Here is a 19622-nt window from a genome sequence, read left to right as displayed (position 1 = left end):
CCTCTCCGGATTGTTTGATCACATGCTGGGAAGGTTTGAAGTGGCGGCTTCATGTCACACATGCGTACCGACAAAGTGAATGGCACACGGGCGCAGGAGTGACACCGAGAGGGAGAGCGACGGGGAAGGCGACCGGAGCTGATCCGCGGCGGCTGGGTGAAGGAGAAGAAGAAGATAAAGAAAAAGAAGAAGAGGAGGAGGAGGAGGAGGAGGAGGAAGAAAGGATGGAGATGAGACCCGCGGGTGGCTCTGGTTACCCACCGCCGGTGTCCACCGGGCTGTAGGGACGCGCGGTGGCGGCGACCCGGGGGCCTGGGGGGGAGGCGGCGGTCCAATTTGTCCCCGTGTGAGAAAGTTCCGCGACTGTGTACAATGGTGATAAATGGGTCTCACCTGAACAGCTCCTCGCCGGACCCCAGTGACGCCGTCCTGAACCGCCCGCCGTGGGTCAGCACAACTTTGGGCTGCTTCCTCATCTTCACTATCGTGGTGGACATCCTGGGGAACCTGCTGGTCATCTTCTCCGTGTATCGCAACAAGAAGCTCAGAAACGCAGGTGAGTCTCAGGTGCGCGCGCGCGCGCTGCATGAGGGACGAAACAACAACAAAAAAAAGTCAATGTAACATTTTTGAAAGTGACAAACATGTGGAGAAACGAACACGTTCGACGGTTACCTTGACAAGTAGTCACATTTATTATCGTTATTATGAAAATAAATCTTTCTATTTCACTCCGCGCTCTGAACCCGCGCGTCCTGCGTAAAAATGCCTCCTCTCAGCCGCGGATGAGTGGAATGACCGTAATGAACACTGGACAGATAAGAGAGACGTCAACTTGACCACAGCCCGCTTCTCAGGCTGACCTACACCGAGTCCGCGGCGGCGGCCGGGTGCGCTCAGAGGAGCGCGAGGAAGCGGCGGAGTTGTAACTGGAGCGATTATTGACACGGTCAGAGAAGCCGCGGGGAAAGCCCGGCTTCCGCTCACACTTTACACTAATGCTTCCCAGGCTTCTCCCGTGTTCAACCAGCCGGTGCTTTCATTCAATAACCAAATGTCCAAATTATTACCAGATGCGTCGTGGAACTTTGTGTGTGTGCGTGTGTGTGGACACCACTCGGCAGGTGAATGTAATTATGATATGGGTTGTGGATTAAATAACAAATACGCCCCCCCACCCCTCCGCTCCCTCCTCCCTGAGTTCAGGCGAGATTGACACGGCGGTGTTTGCCTTGCTCAGAGGAGGTGGGGAAACGCTCATAATTTAATAGTGAGAGGAGAGAGAAACCCCCCCCGAGAGGGTTCCTGTCGTGCGCAGGTCCGCGAGCGCTGACTGGCAGCCACACGGATCCCGCTTGTCATCATTTGGAAGCTGTAGTAGTGGCGATTTGCTAAACACCCGCCTGACATTACCATTTCACTTACTGCAGAGATGCTGGGGTCAGAATAGATTTCCATCATATGAATGAAGAGCTGAGAGTACCCCCCCCCCCCCCCCCCAACCCCCTACATGTATGTCAGTAATATTAAATGTTATGTGGGATTCGTCTGCCCTGATTGAATCTCTGCATTAACCCAAGAATGTGCAGGGTTAGTATTGCTTGTTAATTTGTGGAACAAAGTAGGAGACAAGGGAGGAGTTAAATTTAGGAAACTGCACCTTTTGAAGTAATTTTTCCTGTAATCATAGTTAATTACATGTAATGAGGTCATAACAAGCAAGCACCAGCAATTTAATCAAGCACATAGTTAATTTTCATTATCCTCATTATTGTTGTTATTGTTGTTGTTGTTGTTGTTAAGCATCACCAGACCCGAATGGCTGCCTAGTTATTCCACACATTGGACAAAGTTTTAAATGGCGATCAGCCGACTTGGAGAAAAGTCTTGAGGTTTGAGGGAAGAATAAAAAAAAAAAAATCTTTTGTGTTTTGTGAAACAGGGCATGAATACTAATGAGGACTGTGACGCACTTCCTCAAGTTCATGCCGCTGAAGCGCATTTGCTACTTTCCATTCAAGTTTGGCAGACGTGCATGCCTAACTTAGGGCTTTTACAATTTCCTGTCTGAAAGGCCATTGGCAAATCATGTGCGGATTGGCAGACACATTGATTGATCTCAAAACTTTCCCATTCATGCTTTAATCTCCGTTTGTTTTAGCGGGCCTTATCGGTGGGAATTTGATGCCCTTGATGATTGTTTGGCCACATATTTCTCTCAGTTCGAAAGTGGGTTTTATTGTCTGCATTTTCCGTCCACAAGGAATTCAATTTCCTTTTTGTAGAATAGATGGAATCTCCTTTGAGGAAAAAACAAGTGGGCATAATTTCTGTTGGCATGGAGCAAACATTATTTGAAACTGCACAGCGGTCCGACAACAAGGGGATAAATTAAATAACAAGCAATGAAATACACTCAGCGGAGGACCTGGCAGGCGATGTGGTCACATATTGCAGGTGGCAGCAGCACTGCTGTCTCTGCATGACCAAACTCTCTGTCAGCGCATGAAATGGCCAGTGAGCGAGTTGAGCGTGAAGCCAACAACACATGGCGAGCGGGCTGGGCTGCATGGCTGGATGCAAAAGCAGTACATGTCAGCTCAGCCCCGTGCCAAGAAATCTTCCTGAATGTACAGTCTGCATGTAATATGAAGGAATTTATCTCGTAACTGCTTTGAATCAACCGACTCGGCTTCGCTGCGACCTGAAATGGGTCTTGCCTTATCTTTTACGGAACAAAACGGACAGCGTTGTGGCTGCATGTGATTGTTGACATACACTGCTGCTTCCCATTGGATGTGCCACAAAACCCAAAGCCTCCCCTCCATGTTTACACAAGAACTGTTTATAGCTCGCTTGTCACAGGAGACAATAAATGCCTCTGACGTGCTGTGAGAAATGCTTAATATTGTTTTTTTTGATTGCAGTGTGACAAACTGAGCCCTTCTCGTTGGGAATCGCATTTATGTTTTTTCCCTTTCACTTGTCAGAGTCGACTCTGCGACTTAGAGTAATGGAAAGGTGTCGAGGTTTCCGCGAGACATCTGAAAGGTCTCGCCTGTGTGGCGCTCCTTTGTGTCCTCCGCGCCGGTGTCAAGGCGGGAATCTCAACAAGTTCAGCAGGAAATGTTGAAATGGTGACTCAGCTATCTCAGGATTCAACAACTTGAAGTGACAGATACAGATGAGCATTAGTGCACCGATGCCCGGATGTGCTGAGCGTCACTGCAGTGAGAAAGAACAAATAAACTAACAAACAAAAAAAAAAAATGAATCTGCTCCACACTGCTGAGGCGCTGACTGTTCTGTGATGTTTGTGTTTGTCCTTTTCGGTGTTGCGTGACTTGGCCGTGTGCCGGCAGGATGTTATTTCTGATCACCCATTACACTCCTCATATCTGTTACAGTATGAATGGTCTGTGTGTAATGACTATTTTGGGGGGAATTAATGCAGCATTAAGTGGTATTTGCATGTGTCTCTAATTAAAATGAATGTTTTTTGGTTTCTAAATATCCATTGGCTTTGTTGGGAGATTCTTAACAGAAATTGGCTCAGCACTGTGGCGCTTAATAGAGACGTGACTGTGAAAGGAAAACAAATCTCCCTCTGTAGATGTTTGAGAGTACATGTTGAATCCGCAGTTTCCTGTTTTATTTTCATCATGAGGAGAGCCGCTTGAAAGACTTGTTTGGAGAGATGCTTTGATCGCTCAAACCAGAGTTCACAGGAGCCTTGAGCGTCTCGATTCAAGATCGCAAGCTACAAGTATGACGCAACAGCCGAACAAAAACTTTCTTGGGTGAAATCTGTTCTGCTCAAACAGGGCTAAAGGGAATCACATACTCACGAGTGCTTAAAAAAAAAAAAATGCTGATTTTCATGCAACCAGAATGGTTTATGTGAAGATGGGAGGTAACATTTTCATCTCCAAGGTTTGATATTACTGATCCTATCTGTCTTAACTTTAAAATAAAAAGACTTCTCTGTTTCCCAACAATACATTTCTTTTAAGCCACATTAGCTTAGGACCCATCTGCACCATCTCTTGCCTCAGTGACCGTGTTTACTACTTATTCACTCTAAATCTAAACACCAGTGCAGAAAAAAACCCTTCAGTGTCAATGCTTGGTTGTAGACTTTTGTGTCACTGCCAAGACATGTTTAAAGCAGCGGTATGAAAAGTAAACCACTCTGCATAATGTATTGTCTGCCGGTGGTGTCGGTATCCAACTGCTGTATCATGTGTTCCCACCTCTGATGATGCGCCGGCTCCTTCGTGAACCCTCGTGTTGAACCCCCTTTGGCTCAAGCAGTTGCAGTTTCACCCACAAAGAGGGAGGTACAGGAGCCGTCCAAAGTTGACTTGTTCCTGCATTGTTGAGTCTGAAAATAATTTATGCCACTTCGTGATCAAAGCTCTCCTTTTATCCGCCGTCAAGGCTAAAAACCTTGTAACAGTGAACTCCAGCTCGTAACGTTGAATGGCCACGTTTTGTTGAACTCCCCCTCCATTAAAAGCGTCTTTTTATTCTCTGTACTTCACTTAGATATTTGACCCTAAAGGTTTTCACTTTAATCTGCTGAAGGTAAAAGCATCTCTACGCCCACTATAAAGTTGTAATTCTGGTTGATTTGGTGCCAGGCTGGGGAGGAAAAAAAAAAGAAAAAAGCTGGCGACAAAGGCTTTTAATGTGCGGCAAAGGGCATAAGATATTCTGTTTTCATTAGCAGGAACTTATTACAGCTCTGTAAGAAAAGCAAACAGGGAGGCTGATCAGTGAGAAATCAAAAAGGCACTGAGGCTCAGATACGTGCATGAGCTCCTCGCCCAGCCTAGAAAAGACAGACTACATGACTATCAAATGAAGCGACTGAAAAATCATTGATCTTTGATAAAAGCACTTCTTTCACATTTTGTGGATTTTTTTTTTTTTTAAGGTTTGATTTTTTTTTCCTCCAGAATATTCGCATTTTAGTGCATTTCGTTATTCCGACTACATTTAAGCAGCGGACAAATACATTTCAAGAACGATTAGTTGTTTTACTGACTGTTGCAACTGTTGTTGCTCTCTTCCTCTCATCCAGTCTTATATTTCTCAAGTATACTTTCCTTCAAGAAATGACTTCCATACTTTTATTTCCACGTGACTGTTTTATGAGCACTTCGTAAAAGAGATGAATGCGCACTGTGTGCCACATTGTACACGAGTGGGGAAAGAGAGCAGTCTCTGCTGCTGCTTAGCTAAACCTGCTGCTCATACTAAAGTCGACCAACACACGCGAGGCGAGCTGCAAAATTAAGGCAGATTACACAATTGTGTATTTTTGTCGATCACAATCACCTAAAGCTTAACTTTAAAACTATGTATGGATTGTTTTGTAATTCTCTTCACACATTCAAGTGGGCCTCATAGTTTAAGGAATTGAAAGGTCGACAGGTTAGAGAGTACGTCAGAATACGCACATTGGCTCAAGTTGACACAAGGCGTATTCTGTCTTTTTCCGAGACATAATCCGATTATATTTCATATTTAAATAAATACAAATCTCATAGCAGTCACATACTTTACACAGTTACTCACAATTGAAATATTAGTTTTGTATTTAATACTACCCTGAGTATTTCTCTCATTGATCCGCATAAATTTGAAGAAAAACAAAAGTGAACCCAAGCACTGCTCTGGATAATATTATTGAGTTAAGGCCCATATTTGGCTGCCGATGGACTGACGACGTATCATTCCTCTCACTGTTCCCCAGCAGATATGTAATGAAGTCAGAGCAGCTCAGCAGGTTTGTCAGTTTCTGTGGTGATGGCTGTGCGGAATATCAGAGCAGCACAGTGTGGTGGAGCAGCTTAAGGACCAAACGAAAGAAAGAAAGAAAAAAAAAAAGAACGCCTCAGTGGGTAAAAAAGCCCTGACTAATTGGGGACCTACAACAGCCAGCAGGTCATGACTTTGCAATTAATTTATAGTTTGCCCGAGCTGAATAAATGAACATTGAGTGCAAGAAGATAAGGATCTCCTTCTTTTTCTCATGAGGCACTTAACTCCCAGCTATAGATTAGTTAATGCCCCTGCTGCCCGCCAGGACACGGAAGGAAGGCGCGCCTGTGAGCAGGCCCCGAGGCTGCTTTGTACCTGATAACTTACAGTCAGCATTAACCGCCTCTTTTAGTGCTCCCGTGCATCCCCGCACCATGTAAAAAGACTCGGTGCGTTTTTCATTAATTACGTCCGCCTGGCAGATCTACTTCATAGAGCTTTCCCGTCAGAGGGCTCTCTGGCTCTCCTAAGGATTAGAACTCAAACATTAGATCACACACAGATCTAATTAGGCAGCAGATATATGCATAGCTGTGGTTCAGCTGCTGGGATTGTTAGGATGATGTTATTGTTGCCTGTGATGAAAACCTGGTCCGGCTTGTTTGCCACTGATTGAGAGAGAGAGAGCGAGAGAGAGCGAGCGAGGGGGGGGTTACAACAATGCACGATAACAGAGATAAAAACAAAAGGACTAATGCAATATATTAATGTGTGCCTGGAATGCAAACTATAGACGTACAGTAAAAGAGATAGAGGTGTGCTGTTTCAGTCATGTGTGTTGCTTGTGCTGTTGGCAGTTTGTAGCAAAGAAAAACAAAAATCCAAGAGCTGCTTTGTGAAAAAAGAAAAAGAAATGTTTTTCTTCTATGACTGGATTATTTCATTCCTGGCAGGTGCCACTTTGTCCCGCTGGGCTCAGGCCTCTTGACAGGGTCATCAAGAGAAAGAAAAAGTGACCCAGCAAGCAATCATTTGACTCGGTCTGCTCTTCATGACAGGCCACATCTTCTTAACAATTTCACAATTTTTTCTAATATTTACAGGATTATGTGAAAAAACAAAGCCTGCCTGCCATAATCCACTCAGTCTATATGCTGTGCCTTCACTGTGTGATAAGAATGCTGGCTGTTTCTCTTGGGCTTTTTTTTTTTTCTTCTTTTCTTTTCTTTTCTTTTCTTTCCACTTTTTCTGCTTTACATGCTGCATTTTGCATTCCACTCATGAAGTTTTGCACCCCCCCCCCTTACGCTTCCTCTTCCTGAGCTTACTCACCCTCACACACACGTGCACTTGAACATTTTTATTTTTTTTCCCTTTTCACTTAAACTTGACCTTCCAGGCTTCATATTCCATGACACCCTGTCTGTTTGCATCACTTTGATCCAACACCCCCACCGCGCTCTGCGGACGTTGTGTTGTCAGGCCGCATACCTGTAGAGGAATTCTGCCAATAGCGCTTTGCGTCAAGCCAGTCAGGCAATAAGTGGGCTGTCGTGCAAACCCACTGGATTCCAGATTATATGATGGCCAAGTGGACAAAGTAAATTAATGCTGTTCTTTATGAAAAAAAAAAAATGTTTTATGAAGTATCAAACAATGAGAAGCTTCACATGGCTGGATGCAACAGGAACGGGCGCCTGGCGTCTGGTCCTCTCGGTGGTGACCCCCGTGTGCATGTTTCTCTCAGCCTGTCTAAAATCTGTCTCACACATTCAGGGAGGCGACCGTGTTTAAACATCAAAAGAAGGACGTAATGAGTCTAAAAATACTTGCACATACAAGGAAGCGTATTTGCAAACATTTAACCCCCCCCCCCCAACACCCCACCCCAGCGCCCACACCACTACCACCTCCACCACCACTCCAGCTCCCCCCCCCCCCCCCCCCCCCCCCCTTCCGCTTCATGCCATGCTTCCCGGTGCTATTTTTAATCATTTACAATATTATACAGTGAAAACTTCTTTCTGCTCGATAGGAGCTTGGGATGACGCACACGGGAAGCTTAGGGCGGTGAGATCAAGTAAAACCTAATGCTCATCCAAGGGGAACTATGCATAACACATGCATACTGTAGAGTGCCTACAGTAGAGTGGTAACTGTTTGATTACACACACACACACACACACACGCACACACACACACACACACACACACACACACACAGGGACTTTGAGGTTAGAGATGTTAGCTGGTAATGGGGAGGGTGCCAGTTTGAATCCCAGTTGAGAAAATCAGAACAGGGAAGCGAAAAACGCTCTCATCTGTGTTCAAGGTGCCCTTGAGTGAAGCGCTTGGTCCACCATTGCTCGTCGGTGGACAACAGTGCAAGACTGTAGTTGGATTCAGCAGCTTCCAGCTGTGAATGTGTCAGACTGTATGATTGTTCAAGCGGGGCACTGATGGGAAAAAAAAAAAAGAAAAAGAAAAAGAAAAAAAAAAATTGCAGGCTCTGTTGGTATTCCTCAAATAAAAAAATAAGAATAACACACAAACTGATCTTATTTTTAGCCAATTTCCTCCTCATCAATTTCCTATTTCTTTGGTTGTTGTTTTATTATAAATGGATCTAAAAAACAAGATCTGGTTTTGCCCTCTGGGCTTACAGGAAAACGGCTCCATCAGAAAGCTTTATCACTCCGTGTGAGCCAACAGGGTGATTCAATAGAATGGTATGTAATGATGACTATTAAAACAGACGTAGAAATATCATTTGATGTTGCCCTGTGAACACTGCCCCATTCAATCCTATCAGACCAATGTCTCTGGGTTCAGTGTTGTGCTGTGTAACTCAGACGCTGTCCTGCATGCACACTCCAGATGAGTGTACTCTTTTATATATTACAACATTTTTCAAACTACTTGCTAAATACAATCCTGAGGGGGGAGAGGGACATGTTGTCTATGTGGATTAGTAACACGTTGGGGGAGGGCAAAAAAAAACCCTTCCTAAAATAGAATAACAAGCCTTTGATTTGATATTATCACCTAAATTTGGTGCAGAAATGTCACTGTTAATATGGAAGACGTTCATTACTCATGAGACAGTTCAAGAACATTTCACTGTTGGGAAAACATGGAAACTGAACAGACTCTGGCCAATCAAACCTGTGCTTTCTGTCACATGCACAGAGATGCACACTTGTTAGTTTCAGTCTGCACAAGATGAGATTCATCCTGAATTTCCTCTGAAACCTCCGGTGAACTTCAGCATTATGTAATAACCAACAGCTTGAAATATTCTTTGTTCACAGCGTCACGGTGAAGCAGATTGAAACGTAGCAGCAGCACAACTAAGGTTTATACGAGTCTTTTACAGGCCTACTGAGAGGAAGATAGAATATGTGAAACTTTTTGAAATAAAGTCTTATGGAAACAATATGCCAATGACCGTATTACATTAAAAATGTGCTTATATTCTTCCTTCGTTCGGGAAAGCACTAAATAATTTCTCATTGGAGCAGTGTATCCTTAAAACCGCTCTTATCAGTATCTTGCCTGCTTGCATATAATTTTCAAAGTGAAAACTCAAGCATACGATGCTATTGGTAGACATCGTTGTAATTCCGCATGGTAATATTGATGCCAGGAAAGTCAAGAGGAGAGTTCACCTTCCCTGCCTCGTACTTTTGAAAATGCCCATACCAGCCACAACATGCAAAACCGAGCAAAAACATGTTAAGGAATGTGCATTTGGTCGATTATTTCACTGATTCTTGGCAAAACCTCTAATGCAGTTTGATTATTTAAATTGCACCACATTGGTAAGGGTGAATGGGATGAGCAGCAGTATGTGGGTTGAACCCATGAAAAATGTAGAAAATGTTCTTTACCAATGCCAAACAGCTTATTCCGTTTTTTTTCTTTTTTGTTTTTTTTTCCATTTTTTTTGTTCAGCTTCATAAAATGACACAATTTTCAAAGTCGAGCATCGAGTAGAGTTGTTGGCCTGCACAAGTAGAGCTTGTGTTGGATATAAATTGTTGCTTAAATGACTTTATTATGTGAAAGAGGTCACTTTCGGAAACACAAAGAATCATCATTTTAGTACAGCACTGAAGAGCCAAATACTAAAAAATATGGCATTTGGGACATTTTTCCTCCCTTTACCTCTCACCCCTGCCCTCCCATCCTACCCAAGTTCAATTTTGAATATTTCCTTTTCTCATGAACGCTATTCAGATGTCAAGTTTATTATACAAAATATACAGCAATAGCTATTGGTTTGATCAGGTTTTTCTTGGTTGCAGCTCCAATATCCTCTGCACCAAATATCAACAGCGAACACAGTTATCACTTTATTTTGTGTTTGTTTTCTCACTGTTCAAATACAACTTGTTGTTACTGTTTAAAAACAAGAAAATGTTGAGGAGCTCAGTTTAACCAAAGACAAGAAAAACAAGCTGCTTAAACTCTGTGAAAATACATTACGTGTCTTAACCGTGATGGGTAATCACTATATGGTTGCATGCAGTTTTAATGAGTTGTGACTTAAACAGGCACAATGAGCTTCCTTGTGTGGCTGAAAGTGAACCGTCACGCTGCTCTTTTTAGGTATTTCTTTCATGCTGGTTCCTTCATACCTTGTCATGCGTGGTGAATGTTGACAGTTTATACAACTGTATTTTCTATTACAATAAACTACACTGGCTGACTTTGTAGATACAAAATTTATGAAAGTGAAATAAAGCCCATTCTGTGTTGTTGAGCCATCCACATATTCAGCGCCTGTGTTTGTGTAATGTCAGTTTGTTGTCTAATCCTGTCATTAAGTGCTTGTTTTGAGAAAGCAGCCACTCATGCATTTAATTTGCTCTAATCACCAATGAATATTTCTGCTACTAGATCTCTGTGATGGAGACACGGTCTGGTCAAGTTTCTCTTTGTCTCCATTTTGCAGTCCTGAATATCACTTTAACTCAATCTCCACTTATTGAAACTGACAGCAAGGACTTGAGCTGTTGATTGCTCTCGTTGCAGAAATATGCCGGTAATTTCTACACATTTGTCCCACCTGCAGATTCATACCATGGCGCTTTTGGAGGCAGTCCTTTCTTAAAGATTGAAGTCATGGCAGGGTCGAGGTGTTCACTAATTCTCATCAGGCAGATTATGACACATTCTTTGTGGCCTGTCATGTTTGTAAAGTAATTACTTGAGTCCTCCACGTTCCTCTAATGAGTAGCGGCTTAAGTGTGTGAGATTTCTTCATCACAGTATGCTTTCCTTTAATGACCCATAAACATGCTCCCTGTGATAATTGTCTAAATGAGTGTATTTTGTCACACTTTCCAACTGTATTCACACAAGGCTTGGGCTCATTCCAGCGGTACTTTGGGTGTTGTCCAAAAGCAATAGGGAATTATGCAGTGGGAAGTTTAAATGTTGATTCTGTTGCTTTCACAGCAACCTCGTATCAGATGCACGTTTTTTTTTTCTGTTGATATGGAAAATAACTCATTTGGCAAAAAGTGTTATGAAGAAATAACGTGAATTGCTGTATATTAAATGGAAAATATCGCACTGTGATCAAATGGAAGCTCTGAGTCGATATGTTTGATGTGAGTGCTGTTTTTCCATGTTTATTAAACCAATCTGTGCTGACACTGCAGTCAACCTAATATCTCACAAATTCTCATTTGAACTAGAAGCGATTCAGTGCCAGATAAGACGGGCCGGTTTTTGCTGTGGCTGCTGTTTACTGACTAATGGAGAAGTGGACAAGGCTGGTTGATGAAGAGTTCAACGGTCAGGGAAAACGTATCAGAGGTTAGACGATGCATGTTGGTGTAATACAGCTTCAGTTTGTATGTAGGCAATAATTAGAAATGGCATTTGTACACTTATGCAAATTATCCCACTGTCGTCTCGCTGCACAATGCAGACTGGATCAGACTGTGGATCTCGTCGGCCCGCTAATGAGAGGATGGTATTTTTTGCAAATGGCAGAACACAACGAGAGCATGTTAATGATGAGGCCATTAAGAATGTGATTGGAGAATTTGTTTCCACTCAGTGCTGGTCCCAGATAGTCTGGTCCTGCAGAATTGTTTCGCTCTGACACTATCAGGTCTTCTATCAGCGTCTCCCCGAAAATGAGGGTTTTTGGAACATCATTACAAGACACTACAGGAGAAGTGAAAGAAGCACAGTCCCTGAGATAATCATGTTTGGAAACAACTGGCCACTTGAATATCCCAGCAGAAACAAAGCAGTATGTCTTGTCCCAGTGAATTGAGGCTCAAAATTCATCTGTATTTTAACTGGAACCAACACCATGTTCTGTTCTGTATTGATTTTCCTGAACCAGCTTCAGCATTGAAAATCTCCAAGGAGCAGCGGTGCAGTTGGAGTGTAGATGCGGCTGTTAAAAAGTGACGACATAAATGGTGCTTAAACTAGATTAACCCTGTGTTGATTAATTTCCAGGTTTGGTCAGGCCAGCAGCAGATTTATACCACATTGTTGCAGCATGTTTCAGTCAGAGATATTGAATTAAGTTTTATATTTAGTAAGTGAGGGTATTACTTAAAGTTATCTGGATGTCGGCGCAAAAAACCCCCCAAAAAACAGAAAAACTGTAAAGCATGTTATGGAAAGCCCTATATCAATGATGTTAGTTAAGATAATGGAACAATTTGTTGAGTGGACGATATTTCCTCCCCTCTTTCACCCACTAATAATTAAGTGAAAAGGAGTCACTGGATCAGTCTGGAAAATTAACTCATTAAGTCATTTCACTCTAAATGTATCTTTCAAGGCGAGAAAAGACGTCACTTATTCCCAATAATATTCCTATATTATCCAAAGACAATGTTTCCAGTCTCACAGCACAATGGAGCTTAATCAAATAAGCATTCAGCATACTTCCAGCCGACCAACTGCAGCTAACATGGGGAAGTGAACCAAAAACATTCTTTTTTTAACCTGATGAGACAGACGTTGCCTTGCAGCAAAAGCTGGCAACCACTCATATCATGGGACTATACTACATACTGCTGCTACAGCAAAAGAGAGTATGTGAGGCATGTTTATATTTCCAAAAAAGACAACAATTAAAAGTTATTTCCAGTTTTGGGGTCAAGGATAGGTTACAAATAAAAAAAGAAATCCGTGGACAAGATTTGATGTGACCAAAGTGGAAACTCCGGTTACATCAGAACTTATTTTGGCTCATGGTATCTCTCCCGGGCTGGGAACTTTACATGAACTGGTGTGGAGGGATGCATGGCTGACATATCGACCAATGACGATGGTCCCAGACGGGGTGAGCGGCTCACCTGCTGAGGGTGAAAACTGTTTGGGGAGCCTCGTGTCAGATGGTAACGGACGCAGAAAATTAAAATCCTCCTCTTTTGTAATTCAATTAGGCTTCAAAGTGGGCTGCAGCAGATGCTGTGAGTTCTTCCGTGCGTAGCCTTAAATACAGTGTGATCAGATGAAAAATGAGTGATTTATCATTCTTTCATCATCTGTGTCCATTAATTCCCCATGAGCTAAATCATCCTGTCAAGTGTCCAAATGACTACCCTGTGCTGTAATGTGTGTGTGCGCGCACTTGTTCCAACCACTTTGACATTCAAAGTGAGGACATTTTTGCAAAATGGGCCGTTTTGACGGATCCACACTCTTTGAGGTCAAACTAGAATAATCTGAACTGCGCGTGAATAAAGGTTAATTTTAGGTGAACCGTTGAGGCGAGACCTTTTGTGTTAAAGGTTACAGGGAGGATTAAAGACTAATGAATTAACCTCCAGCTGGGTGCATGTATCTCTACACAGATCAGAGATGCTCGCTTTAATTGTAAGATTAACTGATGGTTGCCACCCCTTTTGTTTCAGGACCCCTTTTAGAACATGTAGAATACATTTAGAAACAGTTCTATGTGATTTGTTTCTGTTTATTATTAGTCCACAGATTGTAGCAGCAGTGTGCGGAAAAAACTACTTTACTCAACCTAAATATTTATGTAAGTATTACATATGCAAACAAGGCCAACTCAGCGTCAAATAGAGAGACTGAAAACATTTCTTCGAAGTATCTTCATTTAATTGTTACATCTTTATATATTTGTTGAATAAACTGTGAAGAGGCGAGCTATTGTTCTCCCGGGACGAGCCTGCCAATGCGAGTGTTTGTCAGACACGGATGCACAGAGGCGAGTGTCTGCGGCAGTGAGCAGACTGGAAACAGACAGTGTCTCCCAGGCCCCGACATAAAGACCCACCACAGCATGGAGTCTCACACTGTTTTGAGCACCTGATTAAGTGCCGTCGATTCAAGATTTGTAGCTTCCAGTTTTTCCCACCGACACATTGCTCCCTTATAGGGTTCAGGAGGTTTGTGTGCCTGCGTGACCTTTGACCTATGCCATCGAGAACTTTGTCTTATGATGGGACACTTAAGTTAAACCAGCCTAAGAGATCTGACAAAGGGCAATCGACCCCTCCAGGTCGGAGACATCTTTTGATTAAAAAGATGAAGAATAATAAAATGAATAGTATTATTGTATAAGAATAGTCATTTTAATGCGTCAATATTAATTTTGTATTCAGAAGTAATGCAAGGAGTCAGGAGTCAACAGTGAGTCAAGTTGACTCATAACAGGTTTGTCAGTTATACGTTCAATAGCTTCAGCCCTTCATGGAGATTGCATCTACACATTATCTTCTGCGATGTCACAAGGTTCACGGCATCCCCACTGTGTTTCAGACTTCTCTCGAACTCCTGACAAGATGTCATTAATGCCCCACATTGTTCCTCTATGTTGCCGAAGTTGCTCGCCGCCGAGTTGCTGTCAACAGGCATAAAACTGCTGCCTGCTGAAGAGTCATGTGAAAAATCTCTGTGGGTTCGTCCTTTTAACTTTACACACAGTCAGTTGATGCAATTGTTGCAGAAGTCTCAAAGAAGTGGATACTTCTTGTCAGCATTTCATGTCATTACAGATTACTTTATTGTTGACCAAGCAATGACACCCAGCTGAAGTTTTCTATTGAAGATGTAACTTTACAGGGAAAATATCCGTGTGCTCCTGTAGGTTGTTTACGTATTTCCTCAAATCCTTTCCAGCAACAGAATAACACAAAGTGAAAATTTGGATCTCTCTTCCAAATATCGTCAGAAGAGAACAAGAAAGAAAAAGTAAGGACATTAAAAAAAACAAATGAACAAACAAACAAAACAAACTTCACGGAGAATTGTATTTTCCTGATTGTACCAGCGGCATTCTTTCCCCCACCAGTTTGTTGGTGGCATTGTTTCAGATTAGTTGTGAGTCTGTAAAGCTCTCAGACTCTAGAAGAGAGAGGGTTTGTATGACAAGCGTGGGTGGGTGATTGATGTTTGTCTCCCAGCTGCTCTTTGTCTACACATGATGCTTTTTATTTTTTTTCCCTGTGTGTTTACTGACCCAAGAAGCCCCTCTCCACACGCAGATACAATTTCTGTGTGACTATACTCCTGTCGGTTTATGCACACACATGAACTCCCGATCGTATCACTCTTAAGTATGATGGGAACGTTTGCGCAGGACTAAAGCTTGAGAGACGCATGAATGTAGAAAAAAATACAAGTAATACAGAAAAGATTGAGGCTTTTTAATATAGGGATTAGTGGGAATATGACATTCTGGCTGCTCTGTGTGGGACTAAAGTGAAGCTTTCAACATTCTGTAAATATAAAATTATATAGTGCATCTAACTTTTATATTTTTTGAGTGGCACCATGAGGGAAACAAAAGGCTACGATAAGCTGTTAACCATGGCAATAAAATATGTCTTATGTCTTCAAAGCTATCAAATTTCTGGTATGTAATTCTGAAAACAAGGTTAAAAGATGACGTAAAAAAAAAAAATGCAGAAAGAATCCCAACTATGGTATAAGAAGATTACGCTGAGCTCTTTCAGGTCAATTGGGGTCAGATAGGATGATGGAAATAACTGCTGCACAAACTAATCATATATAATAAAGCTCAACAGATGCTGACGCTCTGGTCTGACCTCGATATTCCGTGGGAAGACTGAAGATATATCCAAATATACAGAAGAGTGCTCGCTTTAGGACAGTTGCGTAATTCATTACGTTCATCACCTAAAGCTGTCACAGTCTTATCTTTATACATATTGTTAGGATCAGTGACACAACAGTAGAGATATTTACGATGTATCTCCACCATCATTGGAGAAAGTTGCTTGTGACAGAATGTAAAAAATGAACTCCTCACTGTGTCACTGAAAGGTCAGTAGAAACTTGTAGGCATGCTCTAACTTTGCATGCTGAGTGAAATTTAGCATAAGAATAACAAGTAAATAGATACATTCTATAAGTCCGATCTATGAACTTTTGTTTTATACTGCCCAACTCATGAAAACATCCACTTGAAAAGACCTGTGATGCAAAAAATATTCTGAAAATCAAAATGCAGTCCTAGAAGAGCAGAAACCGTAAAAGAATTTGTCAAACATTTAATCACAGTTTCCAAAATAAAGCAAATTTTCTTGCTGTTCTCCTAATCTACAATTCTCCATTTTCGCAGACTTTATGATGAGAGCGTTGAGAAAAAAAACTATCAAGCAAACAAAAAAAAACATCCACACACAGGTTACAAACCATGAAAGAAGTAGCTAAGATGTTGACTAGGGAAAACACGGTGTGACTTTCCTGCACTGAGGAAACCTCTAACTGGTATTGATCAGTGGAGCTTTTGCATGAGGAGCTGTAATGACACACCGGCTTCTACTTGTACAAGCAGAAAAACTGTGGAGGGAAGTGGCGGCTTCCATGCACTGGTGAAAACGCTGAACTCCTGGTTTCTAGTACTGACTGGCAAAATGTTTCACCCAATACGAGACCTTGAAGTTGTTACAGTAGCTGTTGTAGGGAAATGGAGCAAACTGCACACACACACAGACACACACAGTCGGCATCAGCTGTGCCGCCGTGTGATAAGCTCCGAACTTCCACCATGAATGACTTGCCTCTATAACCACTGAAAGGTATATTAATAGCAAAATGAAAATGATTTTGACTCCAGGCACACATGTTTAATATCTTGCAGACTCACACTGGACTGCATCAAGATCTCAACAGGGAAAATGCTATATAGTCAAAAGTTGACTTTCAATGCCGTATTGAACCTATACGATAATGTAATTCACTTCCCACTTGATAACCTGCCACCTTGCTTTAGTATGAGCTGGTCCTGTTCTGCAGGCACGTCCATTTTCGAAGCAATAAATTCTGATTAAAAACTCACATAAATTAACATGTGCAGTATGGTATAAATTTTATATTGTGTTAATTAATTGGGTGAAAAAGAAGGAAATTAAATAACCCGAAAGTCAAATTTGGACTGTATCAGCACTTTTTTTTTTTTTTTTTATAGCACAATGACCTCAATAACCTTGGAGCATGATCAGTGTGCTCATTTCATAATGAGTGGAAGTAACTCCTCATTAAATACTTGCTTTCCAGGGACCTAAATGACATAAATGGGATCAATCCAATCTTCTGACAGGATCAAGCTGCTTGGTAATTGCAAATGGGAATCCAAGCCACCTTGTAATTGGTTGCCGGGGTGTGCGTGTGAAGCTAAAACATTAACCACACCTGCTTCAGGAAGACAGTTGTGGTCTAATTTACTCATCATCATCATCATCATCATCATCATCATCATCATCATCATCATCATCATCATCCATTGATATCATCACCAATATAGTGTATATCGTGTATATAGTGTTTTCCGCTTAACTCTTTCTTCCCCGTTGCCGTCAGACTTTTGAACAGCTTCTGACATGTTTACATTTGCACATCTCACTTTCTCACTAATATTTTTGCACTGCTCTGTTTTATTTTATTTTATATTTGTATTCTTTTCTTGTGTATATACTTACTTATTTATGTATGTCGGCTCCAGGGCAGACGGCAAAATAAGAATTTCATTCACTGTGAAACCTGGCTTTTACTGGTGATATGACAATAAAAACACCTTGAGCCTTGAACCTTGAATATTTTGGAAATGATTTCCCTTTTTAAATCGAGCCCTATTTACACGACACTGTTTCAAGTGAAAATACTTTGTGTTTGTATTTTCATTTAAAAAAAAGTTTTGTGTTTACACTGCAAAGTTTTGAAAACTATGTCACGTTTACATGGAAACAACAGAAATGCTGAAAACGATGTAGTTAGCATGCCAGGCTACCAGTTGCCGCTATTGTTTGTTCTTGCAGAGAATAATCTACGATAAACATTAACAATGGCGAGTACACAGACATTCGTATGAAAAGACAAAGAAGCTGGATTACTATTACGGGTCACACGACTGTAAAACTACCAAGTCCCACAAGAGAATTGAGTGGGAGTCATGGCACTCTGGAGGCAAGCATTGTTGTTTTTGACCATCTGCTTGCACATGTGCAGAAGAACTATTTACTACAGCCGTGGTGCGCAACTTTTTCAAAAAGTTGTCTTTATCCTGTTTAAATGGAGACGAGCATTTTTCAAAAAGTTCCAGTTTCAGGGCCATCTCAAAAAGTAGCGTTTTCAGTGGCTCCGAGCACCGTCGTCATGTAAACGGACTCTCAAAGCGTAACGGAAGTTTTCAATTCTCACTTGAAAATGTCATCATGCAAACGGTCCTCATGGATGCCCTTCCATCTGGCTCCAAATTAAAATATTTTAATTAACACATATTCATTTTTGGGGCAGATTTTTGTATTTTCTATTGGAATTTTTCCTGGTATGCAATTCACTTGCACTGTACTGCCGAATGTGAATCCTTCCTCGGCTTTCACTTAGTTTATTTCATTGTTTCGAATTGAAAATGTTCAACTGCCGAATTGGACGGGTTGGTTTTGAAGTTTACTTACTAACGTTTATGTGTACAGTGTACGTGAGCTTTGGGAAACAGTTCTTCTGCAGAGCCTCAGTTTTAACGGATGATTAGTTCTGCCTCGGAGACTAAAGTCAGGGGACACAAGTCTCTGTCAGTAGCAGAAGCCACAGATTACATGAAAGATTAAAACAGCCAATTGACTGTTGCATTACACAGGATATTCACTGATGAATACTGGTTCTGAAGAAACTGTTGTTTGTTCAGGTCTGTGTCTTTTACTATATCCCGAAGGTACACCATTGTCTATTATCATTATTATTTTTACCACGCTGTGTGTATTGTTCCTGATGTGTGCGTGATCTCGGCATTTTATGTCAGGTCTGACGGGCACAAAGTTTAGATAAGATAAGCGCTGCTCCAAGACTGTTGACTACAGTGTGCTATCATAAGCGGTTCCATGTAATCGTCCCTAGCTCGGGGCTCTTTGTCATCATCCTCGAACCTGCTGGAGTTTCAAAACAGCCAGGAGGAGAATCGAATGTTTCAGCACCATGTGACCCTGTTGAGACAGTACCGCTGTTCATCTATACAGTAGCCCTCTGTCTGCCCAGCTGAATGTGTACACTCTTACATAATTGACACAGCTCTTGTTGCGTTGCTCCCAAATTTTCACCTCATCGCAAAGGAAAGTTTTGGATTGTTTCTCTATCCTCCTGGAAATGTCAAGGCTAAGAGGTGGAGCTTGTTAACCCTGTTACCTTTATTTAGTTGAATGTCCGGGCAAGTGTGTCTAATAAGAATAATACCCCCCAAAAATGGAGAGGCAATAAGAACTTTGACAACATTCAGAACTTTCCCATGTGTCCTGGCTCAGCTGTGATCTTGTCTTCAAGGTTCAAGGTTCAAGGTGTTTTATTGTCATCTCAACAATAAAAGCCAGGTTTCACAGTGAATGAAA

General features: G+C 41.8%; 1 protein-coding gene across 1 annotated transcript in view; it reads left to right on the top strand.

Annotated features, from left to right (window-relative positions):
* The first annotated feature begins 235 nt into the window (after positions 1 to 235).
* The window catches only part of mtnr1aa (melatonin receptor 1A a), a 36649-nt gene continuing 17262 nt past the window's right edge, over positions 236 to 19622 (top strand). The window contains exon 1 of the mRNA XM_080520410.1: positions 236 to 556. Coding sequence (XP_080376536.1) covers positions 373 to 556 — 184 coding nt within the window. The 5' untranslated portion in view covers positions 236 to 372. The remainder of the gene's footprint in view (positions 557 to 19622) is intronic.

The sequence above is a fragment of the Blennius ocellaris genome (assembly GCF_963422515.1).
Source record: "Blennius ocellaris genome assembly, chromosome: 3".
NCBI classification, from domain to species: domain Eukaryota; kingdom Metazoa; phylum Chordata; class Actinopteri; order Blenniiformes; family Blenniidae; genus Blennius; species Blennius ocellaris.
Note: the sequence above shows the minus strand (reverse complement) of the source record. Positions and strands in the feature narration are given on the sequence as shown.